The following is a 20,530-nucleotide window of genomic DNA, read 5'->3' as shown; positions in this document are numbered from 1 at the left end:
TGCAAATGTCCAACTTAAACTTGGTTTGCAGTTGGCACTCTGCATTATTAATAAACAATAGTTATTGCATTGTGTTCTTGATCACTGCTTGGGTCCAAACATTCTTCTGCCTCACATAAAGTCATGAAGACATGAAGTGTTTCAGTATAAAAAGAGACAACGGAGAGCTGTCTCATCAGAGAATCTGATACTTTTACACTTGTTGCACGGCAACAAAAATTCCGTTTGTCGTATCAAAGTTCCCCTCATGCAGCTTTTTAATCATCATCAACCTTAATTTAAGTTCTCAGAGAGGTCATTGAGGGCGAGCCTCGTGTATAATGATGCTGAGAAAACATACATGAATGACAAACAAAATGAGTTAAAGCTACCACAGGAAATACAAACAAATAAAAGAGCAATAAGAACAATAACATATATAATACAATTAAATCATTTAAAAAGATTATTTAAGAGTCATGACCTTGCTGATTGCATTTTGTAATGTAAATTTCAGGAGAATAAACTAAGACATGCAGTACAAATAGAAGTTGAGCAGCCCCCCCCCCCCTTCTTTTTTTTTCAAATTCTTCCTTGAAGCCAGATAAAAGGAAGCAGCAGCCCGCCTCTTCAGCCCCACATACAAAGCTTACAGGATACTGTGAGAATGATCCATTATCACACTGACGGCAGTGAGCACTCCCCCACCTAAATTTACACATGGGGAATTTAACATGGCGATCTCGGGAGGGGGGGAAGAGCCCCTTCATTTGCAATCTTAACTAATGCAGCCCATTTCTTTTAAAGTACACAAACCATGTAAATGTGTGCATGAGAGGCCTGCCAAATATGAATAGTTATTTAATCTGTGTGCCAAGGATCTGTATTTTAACTTAATGCTGATTAAAGATCTGTGAAGTGGTATGATGAGGCACTATCACATGGTTTAATGCAGACTTCTGTCAGGAAGAATATAAACTTTTCAGCTCTTAAATAAAGTCAATATTGTTTTGTGTCTGAGAGAACAGAGCTTAACTCAAATGAATAGTTTTGTAACTATTATAAAGGAATATAATGCCTCTTGTGTGAGAGAGATCCACAGCACTGAATAGATCTGTGTAGATCATAGTGACAAAAACACAGAAAGCTTTTATCTGGGTGTGCAGGCGGAGTTAAAAGGCAGAAGAGGCTGCATTTGTTTGTCTGACGCAAAATGAATGAATGATGTGTGGGTTCAGAAAAGCAGCATTGCTTTTCCGCCCATGCCGCGTTTGTGAATGACTTATGTGATTTGACTTCAAACACAAAGCATGTTTGAGTGAGACGCAGATAAAGTGTGTTTATCTTTTAGTAAGAAGTTGTGAAAAAGACCACATGCAAGTTCCATGAATAGTTTGATCAGAAAATATAAATTGAGAATGTCCCTGTCAGCATTCATTGATGGATTTTGATTATGTATGCATTAATTTTAAAGCAAAATTCTTTGTAGTTTTATGTGCAAATTAGTTTTAATATAGTTTTTTTTTTTACTGATGGGCAGATTAATATAGACAAAAAGAAGGCAGGTTTGATATGTCAAATTCAATTTAGAGGCGAGTCAGAAAGTTAACTTTTTTCTGAAATGTACTGAAGCATATAAAGCCTTCAACATGATCAAATGGATGGTAATAAAGGTGTTTTTGGAAGCAGATACCGGCACCTAATAGTTGTATTTTAAGTGAGTACTTAATGTACTTAGTCACAGTCCAGCAGCAGCTTTTTGTTTGTTTGAGTACTACCCTGTTTGAATGAATGAAGAGCTGGACTGACAGCATGTGGTCACAGCTGGAGAACGGTGTGTAAACCTGCAGGGCTTATCACTGGAGTGCTTGCATTGTCCTTCCCTCAGAGGCGACTGGAGCGTTGCAGTCCTGGAAACAGTCATTTCCCTAAAAGCTTCAGGCATCGGAGTTTACTGTCCTCAGAAGAAACACACACACGCCCTCGCATACTCTGTTCAATTGTGTGTTTATTTTTTCCATGGCACACTGTGATAAAAGGATTCCTTCCATCATTCAGTGTCACATTATCCAAGACTACAAGTTGGTACAAAATAATATAAAAATATAAATTGGAAGTTTGTGGTGTCTTTTCATCATTACATTAGACAAGTGACCTTTCAGCAGAGGGGGAATGCACAGAAAATCTCTAAATAGCTAAAAAAAAAAAAAAAAATGTATTCAGTCATATCTTCCACTCGAAGGAGGCGGCTGCAATATGCAACATATTCATTGTGTTCAGAGCACACTGCCCTCTGCAGGAGATCAAGTGAAATCACACAATTCTCCAAAAATAAGTTACAAATGATGAACCAGTGGTGAACATGAGACAGTGATGGCTGTTGGCTGTTGTAACAGAGAGGACAAAAACAAGTATTGCACCAGTGAGAAGTTGCTTGTTAGTTAGGAGCAAAAAGAGGAAAAAAAAAAAAAAAAAAGATATCACACCAACAGCATTCATTAGGAGAATCACAAAATCAAACTAAAATACACAAAGGGAATGAAAAAAAAACTGTACATAAAGAATTCAAAGGCATAGTTTCATAGTTCAAGATCACTGAGCAGAATATCAACATGTCCTTTTCAGTGGCTGAAAATCAAAAGGTTTTGTGGTTTGACAAAGTAACAGTTTCAGTATTACAGCTTCAGAAGGCTTCATGTACTTTTTTTCTGAGAAACACACAAGTTTCCGGGTAAATGTACGATTTGGGGAAAGAGGCACGTCATGGAGAAGAAGTCCAACTTCCACAGTAGTTTAATTCCTAACTTTCAGACTTCAGTCAAGAATGAAAGATTTCATAAATTAAGCTCACAGTTTCCTCAACACTGAGCAGCTTTATATGTTTGATCAGTCAGCATTCTTCTTCAGGGTGACGTCCACTGGAGAGCGACAACATTTAGTAAGAGTGGTTTGTTAACTGACAGCAATTCGTCGCATTAAGAATTTTTTCAGACGAGAATGCTCAAAATTCTCTGGTTAGCTTCTCAAATGTCACATCATGCTGTTTTTCTTTTGTTTCAAATCAAACTTGATCTCTTTGGGTTTCTGACAGCAGGCCAGATGAAAGGAGCTGTGTGAAATAATACCTAATAATTTCTTCTTTGACTAATGAGTGGAGAAAATTAACCCTCACACACCCTCAACAGCCATCCTAATTTTCTGCAATCATTTCAGGTATCACCATGGTAACCAGCTTGCAACCCAATCTGGATGTGTTTATACTTGAACAGGAAGAGACAGATTGCAGCTTTAGAAATCTGAGAAGCAATTACTGTGGACTGAGTACAGATGTCTGCTTTAAACCAGTGACCACGAGGTTTTTCCACCACCAAGCAAACACACGGTTTCATGCTCTCAGTAACTGACTTGTATGCAGAGTATGGTCCAGTGATGAGGAAGGAGAATACGCCAGACTCCACAGATGCTGCAGTAGCATCCACTTTAAAGCATAATAGCAGAGAATAATGAGAAGGCTGCTATTTTCAGCCTTGAAACCTGAGCCTGAATACACAGTTTCTATGAACAGGTACAAAAATAACTAATCAATGGTGTGTTTCTAAGCTGGTATAAAAAGCTACACTAAATCAAAGAAACAAATTGAAAAAGAAAGATATCATAAATAAAAAGCTATGGCATGTTTCAATGGCATTATATTCAAGTAATCTTGTTCAAGTCCCTGATACTTAGTGGTTCATGTAAACATTGGAGTCATTAACACAGACACAGAACCAACAGTTCATTAGAAGGCAGCAGCAATTCATATGTACAATACACAACCGACGTCCACGTCTCCTTCACCTTGCTGGTCAAGTCACATCAGTGTATGTTCAATTCTTTGAGTGATGCCAGAGACAGTGACATTAAAACTTTAGTTTGACAAAGCTTGTAGAGCCATGTGTCCAGCTGGGGGGGGGGGGTGCTGTGACGGCTCTACCACGAGGCTCGACTTTGGGCATGAGAAAGATGAGATGAAGAGGACAGACAGGAGGGGGGGGGGGGGGGGGGGAGTGAGAAAAAATGAAACACTGCAGCCATGCATGAGCTGAGTACTTCAGCTCGGACAGAGTCTACAGGATTTACATTTTTTTTTTAAAAACTCTCATTATCTATCTCACATAAATGTTGGATAAAGACATGATAATACTAGGCCAATTTCTCCTCTCTATAATGAGTTCAATTTTTGGGATTAGAAATTAAAAGCAAAAATATGTCAAGCAGCAAATACATCCTTACTACAGATACTTTGTGCTCTGTGCCATTCTAAAATTGGCTCTGCTATTACACAACTGAGATGAGGCACTGAATGAGGTGGGTGTTGAATCACACTGCTGCCTTCATCTCACAGTGACGACAGGCTCATAATAACACACTTTGATAAAACGAGTCCGGAATACGGCAGTAATGATTCAGTCAGTGGAGCCTTGGTCATGTCAGTGTGATGACTTCCAGCGGGTCTGTCTTGCCCTTTGATCTCTGCTTGCGTTTGAGGCGTCTCTGGGAGAGGGACGGGACAACCGAACGAGGTGTAGCGGAACTGACGGAGAGAGAGAGGAGGTCTGAGAAAGGGTATTTAGGGGTGGGGACTTTGGACAGAAGCATGGCAGTGCAGTCCTGCAGGGGTTTGTGTTCTCTCTCCGTCTCCTGGCGTCACCTGTCGAAGCAGCCGGCTGCAAAGGTGTGATGAGCCCCCAGGTAGGCCCCGCTGTAGGCCATGCTCAGACAGTGGCGCGGCTCTCCTGTGAGGGCCATCTGCACTGAAATGGGGCCCTGAAGGGGCAACCCTCGCGCCACTGGTTGGAGAGTGGAGGTCAGGCTTGGGTAGGATGGGAACCCGCCTGCAGGAGTCATGGAGGGAGCCGCAGTGAGGAGCCCCATCCTGTGGCTCTGAAGAAAGTCCTGAGACATGTTCACCACTGACCCCAGAGCTTGGGAGTCAGCAAGCGCCTGCAGCTGGGAGAGGGATGGGGAATGCTGAGAAAGGTGAGGGAAGGCGTCCGGTTGAAAGAGCAGCTGAGGTGTGGAGGAGGTGGAGGAGGAAGAAGAAGTTGGTCTCTGGATGGCTGATACCGGAGAAAGGTGAGTTGCCTGAGGCTGCGACTGCAGAGAGGAGGGTCTGTGAGGAGGAGTGGATTTGGTCTTGTTGGCCTCCTTAACATCGTTGTCATGAGCACTGGGGGGGGAAGAGAGACAGACAAATTCAAAAATTAGAAAAACTAGCATAAAAACTTCGGGATACATTAGAACTACAGCCAAAAATGGATGCTCAAAAAATTAGTGTGAACTTATGCACACAAATAAACACACACAGACGCCCACGTACTTAATTATATCTGTTAACTTAAATAGCTAGGATTTTAATACTGGCCGGTAGTGTTCGGTGTTACACATAACAAAATAAGCCTCTACAGAGTTACAACAACCAAAAGTTTACAACACAGAACCATGGAAACCAAAAATATAAAGACAGGAAGGTCATATTGTCATCTACAGTGAAATGAAAACTATACCTCAAGACTCTGTAAGACCGTGTGTGTGTGTGTGTGTGTGTGTGTGTGTGTGTGTGTGTGTGTGTGTGTGTGTGTGTGTGTGTGTGTGTGTGTGTGTGTGTGTGTGTCCCTTACAGCAGCATGAGTTCAATGCACTGGGTGAGGTGGTCCCAGGTGTAGCCTGTTAGTAGGTGCAGGGCAGTGGTCCAGCTAGGGGAAATCTGAAGGCAAATGCGAGATGCTGCCACACACGCAGCAGCAACCTGAGAAGGTCTGAAACTCAGGAAGGCGTGGTCTGAAAGAACCCGAAGACAAGAGATGTATTAATTATTTGATAATAAAGCTGATTGATTCGTGTCAACACCTCAGGAATTCAGGAAGCTAAGTCCACCTCCTTGCATTAACTCACCCTGCAGTGACACTTCCAGGAAGTAGTGAGTGTATTTGTCCATGAAGGCCTTGGTCTTTGAAAGGGAAGAGAGGGGCCAGCCGTTGTACAGGTCGCCTTCCTGCACCGAGGCGTGGAGGTAGTAGTCAATAAAGTGGGCGGGGGTGGGCATGCACAGGTTCCAGCCAAAGGTCTCGAGCAGCAGAAGCTCCATTTTGATCAGGTCCTTTTTGTTGAGAACCAGGTTGAGGCTGCACATGAAGCCCAGGGAGTTCAGCTGCTCCAGTTTGGGAACCCGGTCCTCCTTCTCTTCAAATTTACCTGTAAAGATAGAAAGAGGTTTATGAAAAGAGTTTGGTACTATTCATTATGTACTTTGTAACAGTTTGAGGAGACATGATATGTTAACATTTCTGTTCCATACAGCAAAGATTTTTATGGCTCAAGAGAGTTTTCATTATTTTTATCATTAACATTTGCAAAAAGAACATTTCAGCTGCTTGTCACACCATAGTGTTTGAGACTGTTAGGTAACAGGTAAAATTATATAGAATCACACAGGAACAATATTTTTTTTTTTACAGAGCTGAAAAAAATCAACTGAAAACTATTTTTTTGGGGAGAAATTTGAAAAAGATTAAAATATTTAGATCAATTAGGAATCAAACATGGCACACAATCCAGGTCCTCAAATTTGTGAATTTTCATCCGAGTTCGGTTTCACAGCTTTAAAAATGAAAAAAAAAACGAGGAGTGAAGGATGTTGATCCGACAACAAATGTCACTCTGCAGCTTGAGCTCAAGAGGATGGTGAATGACATTCTCCACTGTGAGATTCTATTGACTTTTTGATAATTGATGAATCCAACAATTGATCGATTAAGCAATAATGAAATTATTCAGTGGCAGCTATTTCATTTGTGAGATGCTTTATGTAAAGAATTACAATAAACATAAATCAAAATAGACAACTACCCATGAAGCTGAATGTAATCAAGATTGTGAAAAAAATAAACACATCAACAAGCCTTACAAAAGGATCAAGCAATGTTCAAAGGCATTTATCTTAATTTGATGATGTAATACATTTTATATCATCTTTGAAAATTAGTGTTTATTCATGACTTTCCCTGAGTATTATAATGAACATTAAGCATCTGTAACCACATGGAGAAGGTTTATGTTCAGTCCTGAAGAGCAGTTTCCACACAACCTAACAAGTGCCTGCTAAGCATTAGCAATTAAGCTGACTATTACTGAACATCTGGCCATAAAGCTAAGCTGTTACACGAGCAGGGAGGCCTCAGGAAACATCACTAAAGCTTACAGAGAGTCTGGAGCTCATGGTGGATTATACAAGCCCAACACTTTCTATGAAAAAGCCAGTCAGCTCGATCCCCAATGTTTCTGTCTCTCTCTCACTCACTCCAGATCCTCTCAGACATTACAGCATTGCCATTATGGAGAGCCCCCACCCCACCCCCAGACATCCTCCTTTCCATGGCAACAGCCCCGAGGCCTCAGGGGTCTGTGTGACCAATGAAGAGGGCGAATTCTGCCTTTAATCCAACGGTCCAACAGGCGTCCTCTGCTCAAACTTCAAGAACGAGGGTTAGAAGGTGTCAGGTTACTCTGATACAGGCTTCTCTGTAAAGCATGGGCCTCAACTACACACAACTTTAAGCAGAAAGACAACCTGGCTTTCTCTATCTTTAACCCTACACCACATACTTGTGGAAGTATGAGTCCAAGAACAGAACAAAGAGATAAGAAATACTTTATATAATACTGAATCATATAAAAGTCAACAAACACTCACATTAACATTGCTGACAAAGTGCAACGTCATCACTGTTGAAGAATGACTTTGTATTATATCCTTTGAAGGGTTGAATGATCAAGTGTTGTATTCACATAGAGCTGGAATTTACCACAACAAGCATTGTTTTTGGACAAACTGTATCTTCTTATCCCTAACCATAACAACCAAATGTTTAAAAACAGGAGCTTTATTGACATTTCTGAGCTGCAGTTATATGTAGATAACAATTATCTGCTGAGCAACAGCTGTTTGGGTCATCTCTTATGGACCCCATTTCCCTCTTAAGGCCCACGTCTCAGGGAGTGGGGCGTCTTCATCGGGAGTGCAAGTTTTACCACAGATGTTGCGACCGGCCATTAAGCATGGCAAAGAGAGGAAGAGAGAGGGGACGGTTGAAAGAGCATGTGGGGAGGGGGTGTGGGGGTCTGCAGCTTAACAGGCCGTAGGGGTAATTAGCAGAGAGGCAATAATGGCGTCTCTCCACCAGAACAGGAAGCACCATGAAACAGGGCTGTTTACACCCACCAGGGCTTGTTCAGCAGCCCAGTCCACACTTGCCCCTTTCTCTCACCCTCGTATCCTCTGGATCAGGACTGTCTGCATCCAGACTGCTATGTCCACACAGACCCTGCCATAAAAAGCCATCAATGCCTCCAATCTCCACACTATTCCAGCCTCTTTGATCTTAAATAAAGACAAAGAGCAAGTCAATCTCCTTTGTGCTCGTCGATTGTGGTTGACTTGGCATATAAAAGAGACAATAGACACCCAAAAGCTTTGAAAAAAAAATACACAATTCATGATGAATGACGGACAGTTGAAATAAAGAGTACAAAATTGCTTGGATACAGAAAGTTAGAAAGATTACTTTTTTTATTTTTTAAAATGTTGAATCAATTATCTAATTTTAACCACTAATCCAACTAATCCTTGTGAGCACAGTTATATTTAAAACTTTGCTTAACTTTTAATTTGATTATCTGTTTCTCAGATGGAATCAGGTCCGTTAGCTGACCCAATCCAACAATACACTGGACAAAACAAAACGTCAGACAACAAAGTATGCACATCAATTACCTTGTAGTATTGTGCTATTTTACCGTTACTCTCTAAGGTTATAAAATCACATATCAAAGAATAAAAAACCTTTAATGTTTGTGTTGATACACAATTGTTACTAATTTGTTATTAATGTATTCACTACTACCCTGTAGCAACATGCTAGAATCCATGCAGCCCCCTCGTGCTGATTTACTGTCGTCAGTGTGGCCTGAAAGAGACGCTGCATTCCTCTCCTGTGAGTTCAGCCTACCTGGAATGCAGGCGTCTCAGTGATCCTATCTGAAGTCAGCCAGTGAGGCAGAGACACTGATGATGGGGAAAAAAACCAAAAAAAAAAACGTTGTCCTTTTCATCTACACAAACTACCTTTCCGTGCACTTCAACGACACACCTTTCCTTTCTCACAGCACCCACAGGTGGTCACGGTGATGATGAGAAAAGGTCAGGTAAACAGGGAGAAGTTAAAGGTCAGGGGTTAGGCAGAGGTAAGACCAGGATGAAGGGCCGGGCCGCCCCCCCCCCCAGGTGTGCTGTTTGTGGAAGAGGTGGGGGTGGGGGCAGGATGACAGTTGGAGTGATATGTCTGTGAGGAAACTTGAGAGCTCAATTCTCAAAGAGAGAAAAACGCTTTGGCTTTCATTTTCTTCATTTTGCAGGCATGAGGTAATTTTAGATCATCTTCATGAATCCTCACAATAAGTGAGTCGCTCTCAGAGAGAGTGCAAGATGACAAAAACAACACCTTTATTTGGAAAAATCCAAAAACTAAGAAGATCCTTAAGAGTTGCAATGTACCTGTAATTCAGGTATTGTAAATAAGCGACAGATGTGCAGTTAAAATGAGAAGGTTAAAAGACTTTCACCAAGAACTAGAGACGTATGCATTAGCTGATATCAAGTACACATCCAAAATAAAGTACATGGATGATTTTTCACAGTTATACACTAATTAAAAGATAGGATATGATTGTTATCACCATTGTCTGGCTCAGAAAACTCAAGGAATCCTACCCCCGAAAACCAGCCAGGCAGCAAGAACAAGCTGAAACCATTCCACAATCTCAGGTAACAAAGCTTTGCAGTCATTTAGCCTTTATACTTTCATACTATTGTTATCAATGTGCCTGTCTGTGATTTAACATTTTGTTATTGCGTTGAGGAAGCACAACTTGTAAATAAAAGAGTTGGGACTCCATACACACAACCCTCACACATGCGCACACACAGCCACCTTCTGGCTCCGCTGTCTAACAGCTATCCTGACGTCCCTGTTGTGTCCTCCGATACTGGCACAGAGGTGGGGCAATCAAATAGAAGGCCAGACATTACACAGCTTAAATATCGCACCATGAACTGGCAACATGAATTGGACTAAAGCTAACTTTAGCAGGAGCTCGGCATTCTACAATGAACTAGGGGATAAAGACGCCCCCAACACCGGTACAGTGGACAGAAATTGTTGAAAGAAATTTACCTAATAGAAAAACTGACAACTTTAAACAAGAACAACAACTGGAAAAAAGTTGACGATTTACAAGACTCAAGTAGGGATGGCGCTCCATGAATGCTGGAAAATATGTGAACTTATTATTATGTTTCCTACAATTATCATTTAATATTGATCATCTCCTGCCAATACAGATTAAAGTGAAGATTCACAGCTCTCTTCATTTTCTTCCTAATTTTCTTTCCTTGACCTGACAGCCATGAAGGAATTTCCTGTGCTCTTTAAACTCCTTTTATTTGCAGGTTCATCTTTCATTGGGGGTGTGAAATTGCTCACAGCTCCATCACAGAACCTCCGTGTTGCCACCCCTAGCCTCTGCAGCTCTCACAATGTAGGCCTGGGCCGACCCTTGACCCCTGATGCTAATGCTGGGGCGACCAAGCAGGATCCTACAAACCCAGCACTGTGTCTGTGTGTGTGTGTGTGTGTGTGTGTGTGTGTGTGTGTGTGTTTTTGGGGAGCCGTCGGCTGCAGGCCGGCAGCATTTTGCTGCATGGGGGGTGAGAGCAAACACAGGGAGTATGCAAGCAAGCAGAGCCTCAGGCGTTTCATCAAATAAGACAAAATAAGACTAAATTCTGACATTTGTATATAGTTACACAAGAGCTCTCATTATGAAAAAGGGTGAGCTTGTGTTCTAATAAAAATGAAACCCATCTGTACATCTTCACATAATTTATTTAATCACAAGAGCCTCACATGACTACAGTTCCATGAGAATTACTGTCAAACCTCAGACAGCGGGATAAAGGGGGGAAGTGGGTTCCCTATTAATCTACATTTCAGGGCGCCCTGCTGCGTTGTTCAGTTCTAACATGTCCCATTTTGCAGGCCACCACCTCTACCTCCCTTTCTATCCTGTTTAACATCAGCAGCCGACCTGCCTTTGAAGTACCGCTCAGATCGTTTCCCAGCCCCCCAGGGACGTGGGGCTGCTTTTACTGGTCACCCTGTCCCAGCAGCACTGGTTCTCTTTGGCTGTCCCTGACAAGGTGAGTGAACGAGGAGGAAACAGAAATAGGGCCAGCAGCAAAAGGTAAAAGGACACCATCACAGCCCCGTTGGTAAATGGTTGTGTGGCAGAAAAGCAGGGCTCTTTAAAAAGGGAAACATCTCTATGTTTACATAGATAAATATGGGTCTTAAGTAGATGATCATATGAGAAAAAAGGTCTGTTTTTACCATAGGTTGCCACAGCGACCATCTCCTCATTAAGCGAAAACATACACAAACACACGCCTGCACACACATCAACCTTCACCCCCTCAGTCTCTGCTCCCCTCCCCCTCTCTTGGCTCTCCCCACTCTCTTGCCTGCCTGGCTGGCTGTCCTGCTTGCATTGACAGGCTTTTGTTTGAGGCCTGACTCGGAGAGCATATGGCAGGTGCCCCGCAGCACACAGTTCCTCCCCACCCCCGGGCTCTGTGTAAGTGCACTATGTAGTCAATATGACTGAGCTGCTGGTCCATTTCACAGGATGCTCTTTTTCTGTTGTTGTTTAAGACACCTTTTCAGTGATTAGGTTCACTGAGCAAAATAGATACATTCAGCTTCAGCCATAAATTACTACAGAATCAAAACACATAAAATACTTCATAAAATAATAAACAAAAAGAAAAAAAAACAACTAACAGAGGATTGAATATTATGACAAAAATAAAAAATATTGTAGAACTAGCTGGCACAGAGGCACATCCATGATGTCATGTACCATAACAAACAGCTGCAGTATGCAGAGCTGTGACTTCAGGGACCAGGATCTGCCAGGAAGACTGATGTGATCACTGCAGGACTTCATGGATTGCAACACAATAGAAAATTTAGTTTGAGCATGAGGACCGACTCTAAAGAGGGATTATTCAGTCTTTCACATTTTAGTTCACAGGATTTTTTTTTGACTAATTGGATTCTCCTGAATAAGTTGAGGTCTAAGTGCCCAACAGTTAATAAAACCCAATCCCTGTGGGTCTGAAAAACTGACCATAATCTTACTCCTATAAATGAAGAAGAGCTCGCCAGGACCAATGAACTGTGAGGTAGCTATTAATTAATCAAGCACAGAAGCCTGAAAGATCTCAAAGGCAGGCGATGTATGTGCATGTCAGAGGCAGGCAGAGGGACCAGGGAGGCTGTTCAATAACTAGGCCAGATTCCAAAGCACCTTAGGACCCAAGACAACTTTGAATTAAACACCCTTTCAAGCTTTCATCAGTCATGGCTGTGACTCCCCAGAGTCCTAGAGGAGTCGGAGGCAGTGGAGCAGAGAGGAGGGAGCCCAACTCAAAAGGCTTTTTTGCATTGCTATTTCACTACAACGCTGCAACAAAGCTCTGTACTCATAATGTCTTTGTACTTATTGATTCCGTGGCTGCGTAATGTTGGTGTCCCATTCTGTGATTTCAAATTGTGTAGCGATTATGCAGAAGCAGGACGTGACCTGAAAATTAAAAAAATGTAGGGAAGACTGTGCCCCTGAAATCTTCTTGCATTGGCTGTTCACACATGCACTTCACAGTGGGAGACTAACCCTCTGTGACCCAAAGCTTCAATAAGATTTTTTTTCCCTTTCATATCAATGCTACGCAGAGTTGGACAAATCCACAATATCATCAAAAGAACAGAGAAGAACATACTGGCATACAGAAAACAGGGAAAGAGATCACATACTGCATGCACCCGGTCTATAGTCGTGTGCCTGTTGCAGGATAAATGTGCCCACCCAAATAACAGCTCTGTTCTGCCCCCCTGGCTGTCTTATATTTCCAAGAGTGCACTCTTAAAAATGGCTTTACAGTGATTCAGTCTCGCCCTGTAATGCCTCTGTTACTACCTCCGATGGCGGTACAGAGATGGGACAACTTGGTCTCACCATTATGCCTCTGTGACATTAATTTAACGGCCAGACATCACTGGTAAGTAAATATCATGCCTGAGAGAATAGAAGAAGAATCTCGATCCAGGCTGGCTTGATAATGTTTTATCACTCTATGAGCAAACTCTCAGGTATTATAGGATTCTCATGAGATTCTTTCAGGTCCCTCTTTTAACTGTCTATTCAAATCTGTCCCTCCACTGAAACTACTCTGATTGCAATGATAGTCTGTGTACAAAAATACACAAACACATTATACACACTACACACCCAGCCCTCCCAAGAGTAGCAGAGTCTGTTCCAGACTCCCATTTTGAAGGCATCATTAGTCTAATTACCCATGATGCCAAAGGCTGCATTAATGTACAGAAAACCTCATAGCCTGTTAATCACCAGAGAGACACACTTACAACCTGCACAATGCAGCATCAGGCTGGGAGGAATGATTGGCACACCTGCGTTACAGAGAAAAACACTCACAAACGCCAAATGCCTGCTGTCCATTCAAAGCCCGATTTTTACGCCCCTGTGTCGTCTCTCCTCTAATAAGGATGTCACTGAAGCGTAACGGGGGAAAGGAGTGATCCAACCTTTTTATGCTATCTAAGGTTATAACAGCGCTACAGGAGTAAGACTGGATCGGCGGAGGCAACGGGGGGAGAAGAGCCCTGGGTGTGTATGGTCATGCTGCCGTTTCTTTACACGTCGTGCCACCACAACACCGTAACGTAAATTGAATTCAATATGAAATATGCACAGACGTAATCACGACAGAGGAGCTTTGTTACGACACTGTTGCGGAATTGCACTCCGAAAAGGGCTAAAGACACAATCTTATGTCTCAAGGCAACGAAGCAAGTTGGTAACTTGTTATTGGACTAAATCATCCCTTCAAACAATTCTGCGGAAAGACGGACAACTACATCAACAACAAGATCAAATGCTCATCACAGAGTCATCAGGGAACAACAGATAATTACACATTAAATGCAAAAATGTTACTTTAACCAGGACAGCGCCGACTGAGTCTGTTTTCAGTCTCAAAAGTATTGGTTATGAATGAACACATCACCAAGTGCAACAGGGTTGCCTGCTGATTTGTTGTTAACAGTTTTTAGACAACGACTGCGCTCTGTGTCACAGAGAAGTCTGACATGTCAGGCTCTGGCTACAAAGGAAATATTTGTTAATAGGGTGAGTAATTTTTTTTAGATGTGGTCTTCTTAGATGTAGACAACAGAAATAGGAGCACCATTATACTTATCTTTTGATATACAACAGGCAGAAGACAAAGAAAAGTTTCTCAAGAGAAATAACCTGACACCTTAACATCACACCTTTGATTAAAGGACATTTGACCTGAGCAGGTGTTATCTCAAACTGACAGAGGGGAATAATGTAACAGCAGCAGCCGCAGACATGCTATTAGTGCCGGGAACAAAGACACAAAATATTCTACAGACACAAGCATAATCCCTAACAGTTTCCCCTGAAACAATGGCACAGTCATCCTACCACAATGGAAACCTTTTGTTTTAATTTGACCAACAATGCAGCCACAGTAAACTGCCATTACAGGCCAAACAAACAGAGTTGGAGGGAAATGTACCACCATGTTCAGAGCTCTGTTTAAATTTGCCTTTTTGCAGGTCACCTTGTGCCATCTGTGCATAAACCACAGTCTCTGCTACCACAGAGAGGGTCATCTGCTTATACAGAGCAAGTCAACATACAACGCTTTTCATTTTTAGAAATGCAGAATCATCTATTGACTTACTTCCAAACAAGACTTATGTTAACATTTAGGAAAAACATAATAATACTAAAATTCACAACCAAGTCTTAATAAGAAAAAAAAGGTAGGGCTTATAATAACATTTCCTGACAACCAAGAAGGAAAAAAAGCAAATATGTAGAAGCTTTAGGGGAAGGAAGTGCAGGTAATGATAATGGACTTACTGGCTAGCAGCAGGCAGGATAGGGCAATGACATAGAGCTGCTTGACGGCCACATCATAGTGGTCCATGAAGAGGTCCAGCAGATACACTGCGAGGTGTCGCGCTGTGGGACAGAGCTGGTAGCGATTACTCAGGATGGCCAACAAGTCTGCAAAGTATCGTCGCATGCCAATCTGAGGGGAGTGGGCTCGATAGACCGGCAGCTTCAGCTCCTGGAGGGGGACAAGAAAAGAATGAAGGGGGGCATTATTGACTGGGGTCTGGAGGGGAGAAAAGGAGCAGGGTTGGCAGGAAGAAGCGACAGAGAAACATGGGGGTTGTAAAGAATATGCATAATAATAGTGAGCCATTCTATTCTCCTGCTGACTGGGTTTAACTGCTGTGGGTCTGAAAGACTCACATCAAACTCAATTTACCTTCAGAAATTCCTGATTATTCCTGCGTCTGATTTCAATCTCATTTAATACACCATCACTGCAGAGAACAGGAGCTAATATGGGTCATTGCAGGGGTCTCTGAGGCGTGTGTGTGCGTAGTGGGGGGGGGGGGGGGGGGCATGGTTCTTTCAGTTGAGGTTGACGAGTAGATTGGATTAGGTTTCACCGCGAGCACATCTCCTATTCATGTTCAATTAGCTGCCTGTGTTTCAAAGTGGAAGGAAGATACTCGAGGGCATTAGCATTGAATCAGCCTCAGGGATCTTCCCAATCAGGTGCAGAAAAGCAAAAAGGCCCCCCCGCTTCAAAAACTGCCCCTACATTCTAGACAAGAAACATTTTGTACTGGACAAACTCACAGCACGTGCTTTCTTTGTATTTAAGCTGCTTATATGGAAAAAAATATTGTTTTTCTTTTTCTCTGTGCGAGTCTGAGTAAAAACAAGGGCATCTGATTTGGATTTAATAAGAGATTTGGGATTGGTTGATTAATCTCCTTAGTTCCAAACCGTGAGGGGTCCTTTACTAGAGGAGCAATACAGAAAACATCAACAACATGTCAGGACTGTTGTTTAGGAAGGATTCAGACCATAGGCTGTTCCTAACGGACATCATTGGGCTCTAAAGCTCGGATTTTCAAAGTAGACTAATAGACATGCAACAGTCAGTTACAATACAAAGTGCTGCTGCGACACGGTCAGGTTTCAGTACAATGTCAGCCATTTATTTTGAGCTGAACTTAAACAACAATGATGCTAAGACAAACACACTGAAGGAATCCAAAAATAAATAGTATCCCCCCCCCCCCCCCCCTCTCCGAAATCCACATACAGCCACTCCACCCCCATTGCCACAACCATACCACCCAATCCTCCCCAAACTCTCCTCTCCTCCCACTGCTCCAGCCTCTGCCTCTGGTCCATCTGTCTGTCTAGGGGTACAAGGGCAGCAGGAGAATGGGGGTGGATGTGAAGGGGGGGGGGGGAGACTGGGGGGGGGGGGGGGCTCCTGTGTTGGGTGGAGAGGTGCCTTTGTGGGGGACCCACACCATAATTAAGGATTCCACAGCTGCCTCTGCCTGATTTGCATGTCTGATAATTTGCCACATGCTACAAAATCAGCGCTATCTCCCACATCAGGGCATTACTGCTGCAGCAAATGTCATTAAGGCTGGAAGAGACGGTGGGGGAGCGGGCGCCATGCAGGAAATCTGAACACTGTGTGAAGGCTTTTTACACACAGCTCTGATGCTGATTCTCACAAACATTACTAGTCCTCTAGTGTTTCCACATCTGAAAATACACACATCAAGGCTTCCAACATTTCAATATACTATAAAGTCTTCTATTAAAATGTCAAGCAAACGCCTAATTAAAAAAGGTTAATAAGAACATATAAAGGCTGCAATTAAAGATTCCTTCTTATTTAGCTGTTAATTACATTAAAAAATAATTTAAAATAGTCCAAGGTGACTCTTTAGTGCTCACAGCATCAGCAGATAGTGAGTCATTTTCTACTGATTATCAAAAAAAACAATAAATGAATTAATCAAAATTATTAATCATTAACACCAAAGCATATTTCTCCTCAAATCATGTAGAAAGACAAATGCAGAAAACCTTCACATTTGATGAGCATAGAAAATAGAGATGGGACAGATTTGATCTAATATCGGTATCTGGTCCAATATTTAAGTGAGTACATATCAGATATCGGACTGGCGGTGCTGACCCACGTCACTGTTCAATAATGATCTTTGGGCGCTTTTAACATTCTCCCACAAGTCGTCATCAAGACATTCAGACGATATGGAACAGCTCCTTCAATATGATAACAAGTACAATTCCTTCAACTCTGTTTAAAATGTTTAATTTGCTGCTGCTTCCTGTTTGTATGTGAAGTCAGCACAAAGTTCAGACAAATCTCTTAAGAATAATTTTAATGTTTACAAACTTTTATTCATCAATATTATTTTGTAGCTCTTTCAATAAGAACTGCAACGCTGGGTTCAGTACATCTCTAAGAAAAAACATGTTAGGACAATTAACTGAAAAATCATCTAAGAATTACCATTCTTTTCTTTTTAAAACAATGTGATCTGAGAGCTCTGATTCAAAGGTGCTTCAAATATTTCAGTATTCAGTGGACAGATACGGAGTACCTAAGTAGTCAAAGTGAGCTCATGATAAACCATGAAGGTCCAATCTTCATTCCTTTGAGGGCGAAAAAAAGGGAAACATCCCAAAACTCATTCAGTATCTTTAAGCAGCTGTGATGCAACAACTTCTGAGGTATTGATGGATGGATTCACTGAAAACTATTCTGCAACTGCATCGATAGCAATCTATAAATTGTGAAATAATTTCAAACATAAGTAGCGATACAAGATGTTCCCTTGAGCTGTATTTTTTTTTTACAACTTTGTGACACTTTAAATACAAAGCCTTATTGAAAAAGAACTCAAACCCTCGATTAGCAAAAGAAAAACATGATTAGTTGCTTTCTTTGTTGTTTTTTTTTTTATCTCAGTAAACTATCACCTTGAATCCGTTTCTATTTATGTCAGATGTGTCTAGCAATTCTCAGTTCACACCACTTACCAGACATAAAGTGGAACTAATATTATTACAGCGTTTAGGGCAGTGTGTTAAACAGTAGACACAGTATACGCTGATATTTCTTGAATTTGACCTGAAATGCTGATAAAAGGACAATCCAAACTAACAATCGAGCCACCATCTCTGCCTCTCTTTATATTAAGTGGGTGCGTTGTTTAGTTTCCAGCTCTGCGTAAAAACGTTCAGTATAATTGACAGCTCACTCTGAGTCACACACAGTCCAGCATGAGCAAACTGACTGTACATAGTCTTAGCCAATGACTCATTATAAAGACTCACAAACATCTGAATCACAAACAGAACCTATGTACACTCTCCGGAAACACGATATCTAAATCCTGATCTGTATTCTTCTCTGTCAGCGTGAAGCTGGCAGCACAGTCCCAGCTCCAACATGCCAGTCTGCTGACAGATGTCTCCATTAAAGTGACACATGGGAGGAAATATGATCACGCTTCGAGGTTAATTAAGACATTCTCAATTAATGAGCCTTAACTCCTCAATGTAATCTAATTTGGATCTGGTTTAAATAGACAACAGGGCCATGTAATTATAATTTCCTCACAACTTTAAATATAGTTTCTGAAGAGATATGCAAGATTACATTTGTAGGTAATCACCACTTTGGTTTCTCATCAGTTTGCTGGTTCTCTTACCGAAACGTTTTTTTAGATTTGTCTTAGTGTTCAATCTGCATTTGCACACTGCATTTACTAATTATTTATCATTTACAAATATATCCAGTCCTGATTAAGCCATCTATCATTTAGTCATGCATAAGTCACTTCACCTTGAAAAATATGACAACGGTCTAATAATACAAATATTGACTTAAAATCAAAAGAACCCTGAAGACAAAACAAAACATGTATAATTTAGATTTCAGAACCCCAAAACTGTGAATGTAAGCAAATCTTAAAAGTGTGCTTTGGCAGCAGAGAAAAGGGTAGCCAATGATTTTTCTTTGATGGACTTATTTGATTTGGTTGATTATTTACTGAATGCTCATAACCATGTCAGACTCACCTTGATGCGGAGGGATTGATGGATATCTGCAGCTAGCTGTCCCTTCCACCATTGCAACTCCCTCTCCATCTTTCCCATCCAGAGGAGACTTCCAGACACAAGTTTTACCTGCTGAGACAGATGAGTCCAAAGTCAGAGTTCAGACACTTCAAAGAAGTGGCACCACAGGTCAGAGAATAACTACAAAACTTTAAACAAAGTTTTAAACAGTAAATATAAAACTCTAAGACTACAAGAGAGGATGAGATCAACAGTCTTTTATTAATGCTAATTTCAAAGGATTTAACGATTCAATCAACTATAGGCTTACATTGGTTCTGAAACTGAAGTGAGACATTGCATTTGGAAATACAGAGGGTTCATTAAGTTTCTAACACCTAGCTAATCCCTGAGCAGAGCTCTCTCTCTCTCTCTCTCTCTCTCTGCCTGCACAGGCCATTTTCTCTGCTCGGGAATTTAAATGGCTCAGTTAAATGCCCGCTCGACCACGCTGTAGGTCAAATGAATAAAAGCAGCCGTATTTTAGGTCGTGTCATTTTCACATGGCTATTCACAACAAATACAACCTTAGTAACAAATCCCACACTTTGGTTCCGATTGTGAAGGCGTCCGCACCACGAGACAGCGGACACACAGAGAGGCTACACAAGTTAAGTGTCCACTGAGCCCTTTAACTGAAGCCTCTTTCAAAAACACAAACAATACGCGGGGCTGGGACTAAACACAAACACAAACACGGCTTATTTCTTACAGTAACCCGGTGAACTTCTTTATCTCGGAGATCGGTACATGTGCCACTCACCGCTCCGACGGGATTGCCCCCCAGACCCCTTTGTCTCAGTCCGACATCCTGAACTCCTCTTCGGCTCAACTTTGAGAAAACAACGTTTTTCTCGGCGAAAACACAACCGTTTAAATCCGCGGATAAGTTCGTAAAACACCTGCCACCGCAAAATCCCGGCAACAGGCGTTCGGTCGCGCCGTTTCTCCTCCAACTGTTCGCACTATTCCGAGAAATTCTGCCCGTCCGTGTCTCTCCGGTGTCTCCGGTCTAACAAAGTAACGTCGTCGGCTGCACCAGCTGCTGCTGTTACGGTGCGAGGCTCGTGCGCTCGACGTGAAGGGCCCTCCTCTAACCTGGGAGTTGTAGTCCTTTGGAGGGCAGAGTCAAAACTACAAACACCCACATTTCTTCACAAAAGGCCTGATTTTACTACACCATGCGTGAGTTTTATTTTACCAAAGTTATCTTCATTTTCCTGTGCCCACCGTTATACATATGTTTTAGTGTGTTTGGTTGATGGCTTCGTTTATGCTCCATTGTTTACGTTGAGAA

At 41.9% G+C, this 20,530-nt stretch overlaps 2 protein-coding genes across 3 annotated transcripts in view; one reads left to right on the top strand and one right to left on the bottom strand.

Annotated features, from left to right (window-relative positions):
* LOC132981790 (cytochrome b-c1 complex subunit 8) overlaps positions 1-20,530 on the top strand; it is a 372,615-nt gene that overhangs the window by 186,069 nt on the left and 166,016 nt on the right. The window lies entirely within an intron of this gene.
* Positions 1,970-20,412, bottom strand: ccnjl (cyclin J-like). 2 transcript variants are annotated; one of them, XM_061047845.1, is made up of 6 exons: positions 19,997-20,412; positions 19,195-19,305; positions 15,115-15,325; positions 5,914-6,213; positions 5,640-5,799; positions 1,970-5,188 (listed from the first exon to the last, which is right to left on the bottom strand). In XM_061047845.1, exons 2-6 carry the CDS (start codon positions 19,270-19,272, stop codon positions 4,666-4,668), a joined length of 1,272 nt encoding a protein of 423 aa, XP_060903828.1. In that variant the 5' UTR covers positions 19,273-19,305; positions 19,997-20,412; the 3' UTR covers positions 1,970-4,665. The 2 variants fall into 2 exon arrangements, with proteins under 2 accessions (XP_060903828.1, XP_060903830.1); XM_061047847.1 differs by having other exon boundaries at positions 19,195-19,302.

Source organism: Labrus mixtus, chromosome 10, assembly GCF_963584025.1.
Source record: "Labrus mixtus chromosome 10, fLabMix1.1, whole genome shotgun sequence".
NCBI classification, from domain to species: Eukaryota; Metazoa; Chordata; class Actinopteri; order Labriformes; family Labridae; genus Labrus; species Labrus mixtus.
Note: the sequence above shows the minus strand (reverse complement) of the source record. Positions and strands in the feature narration are given on the sequence as shown.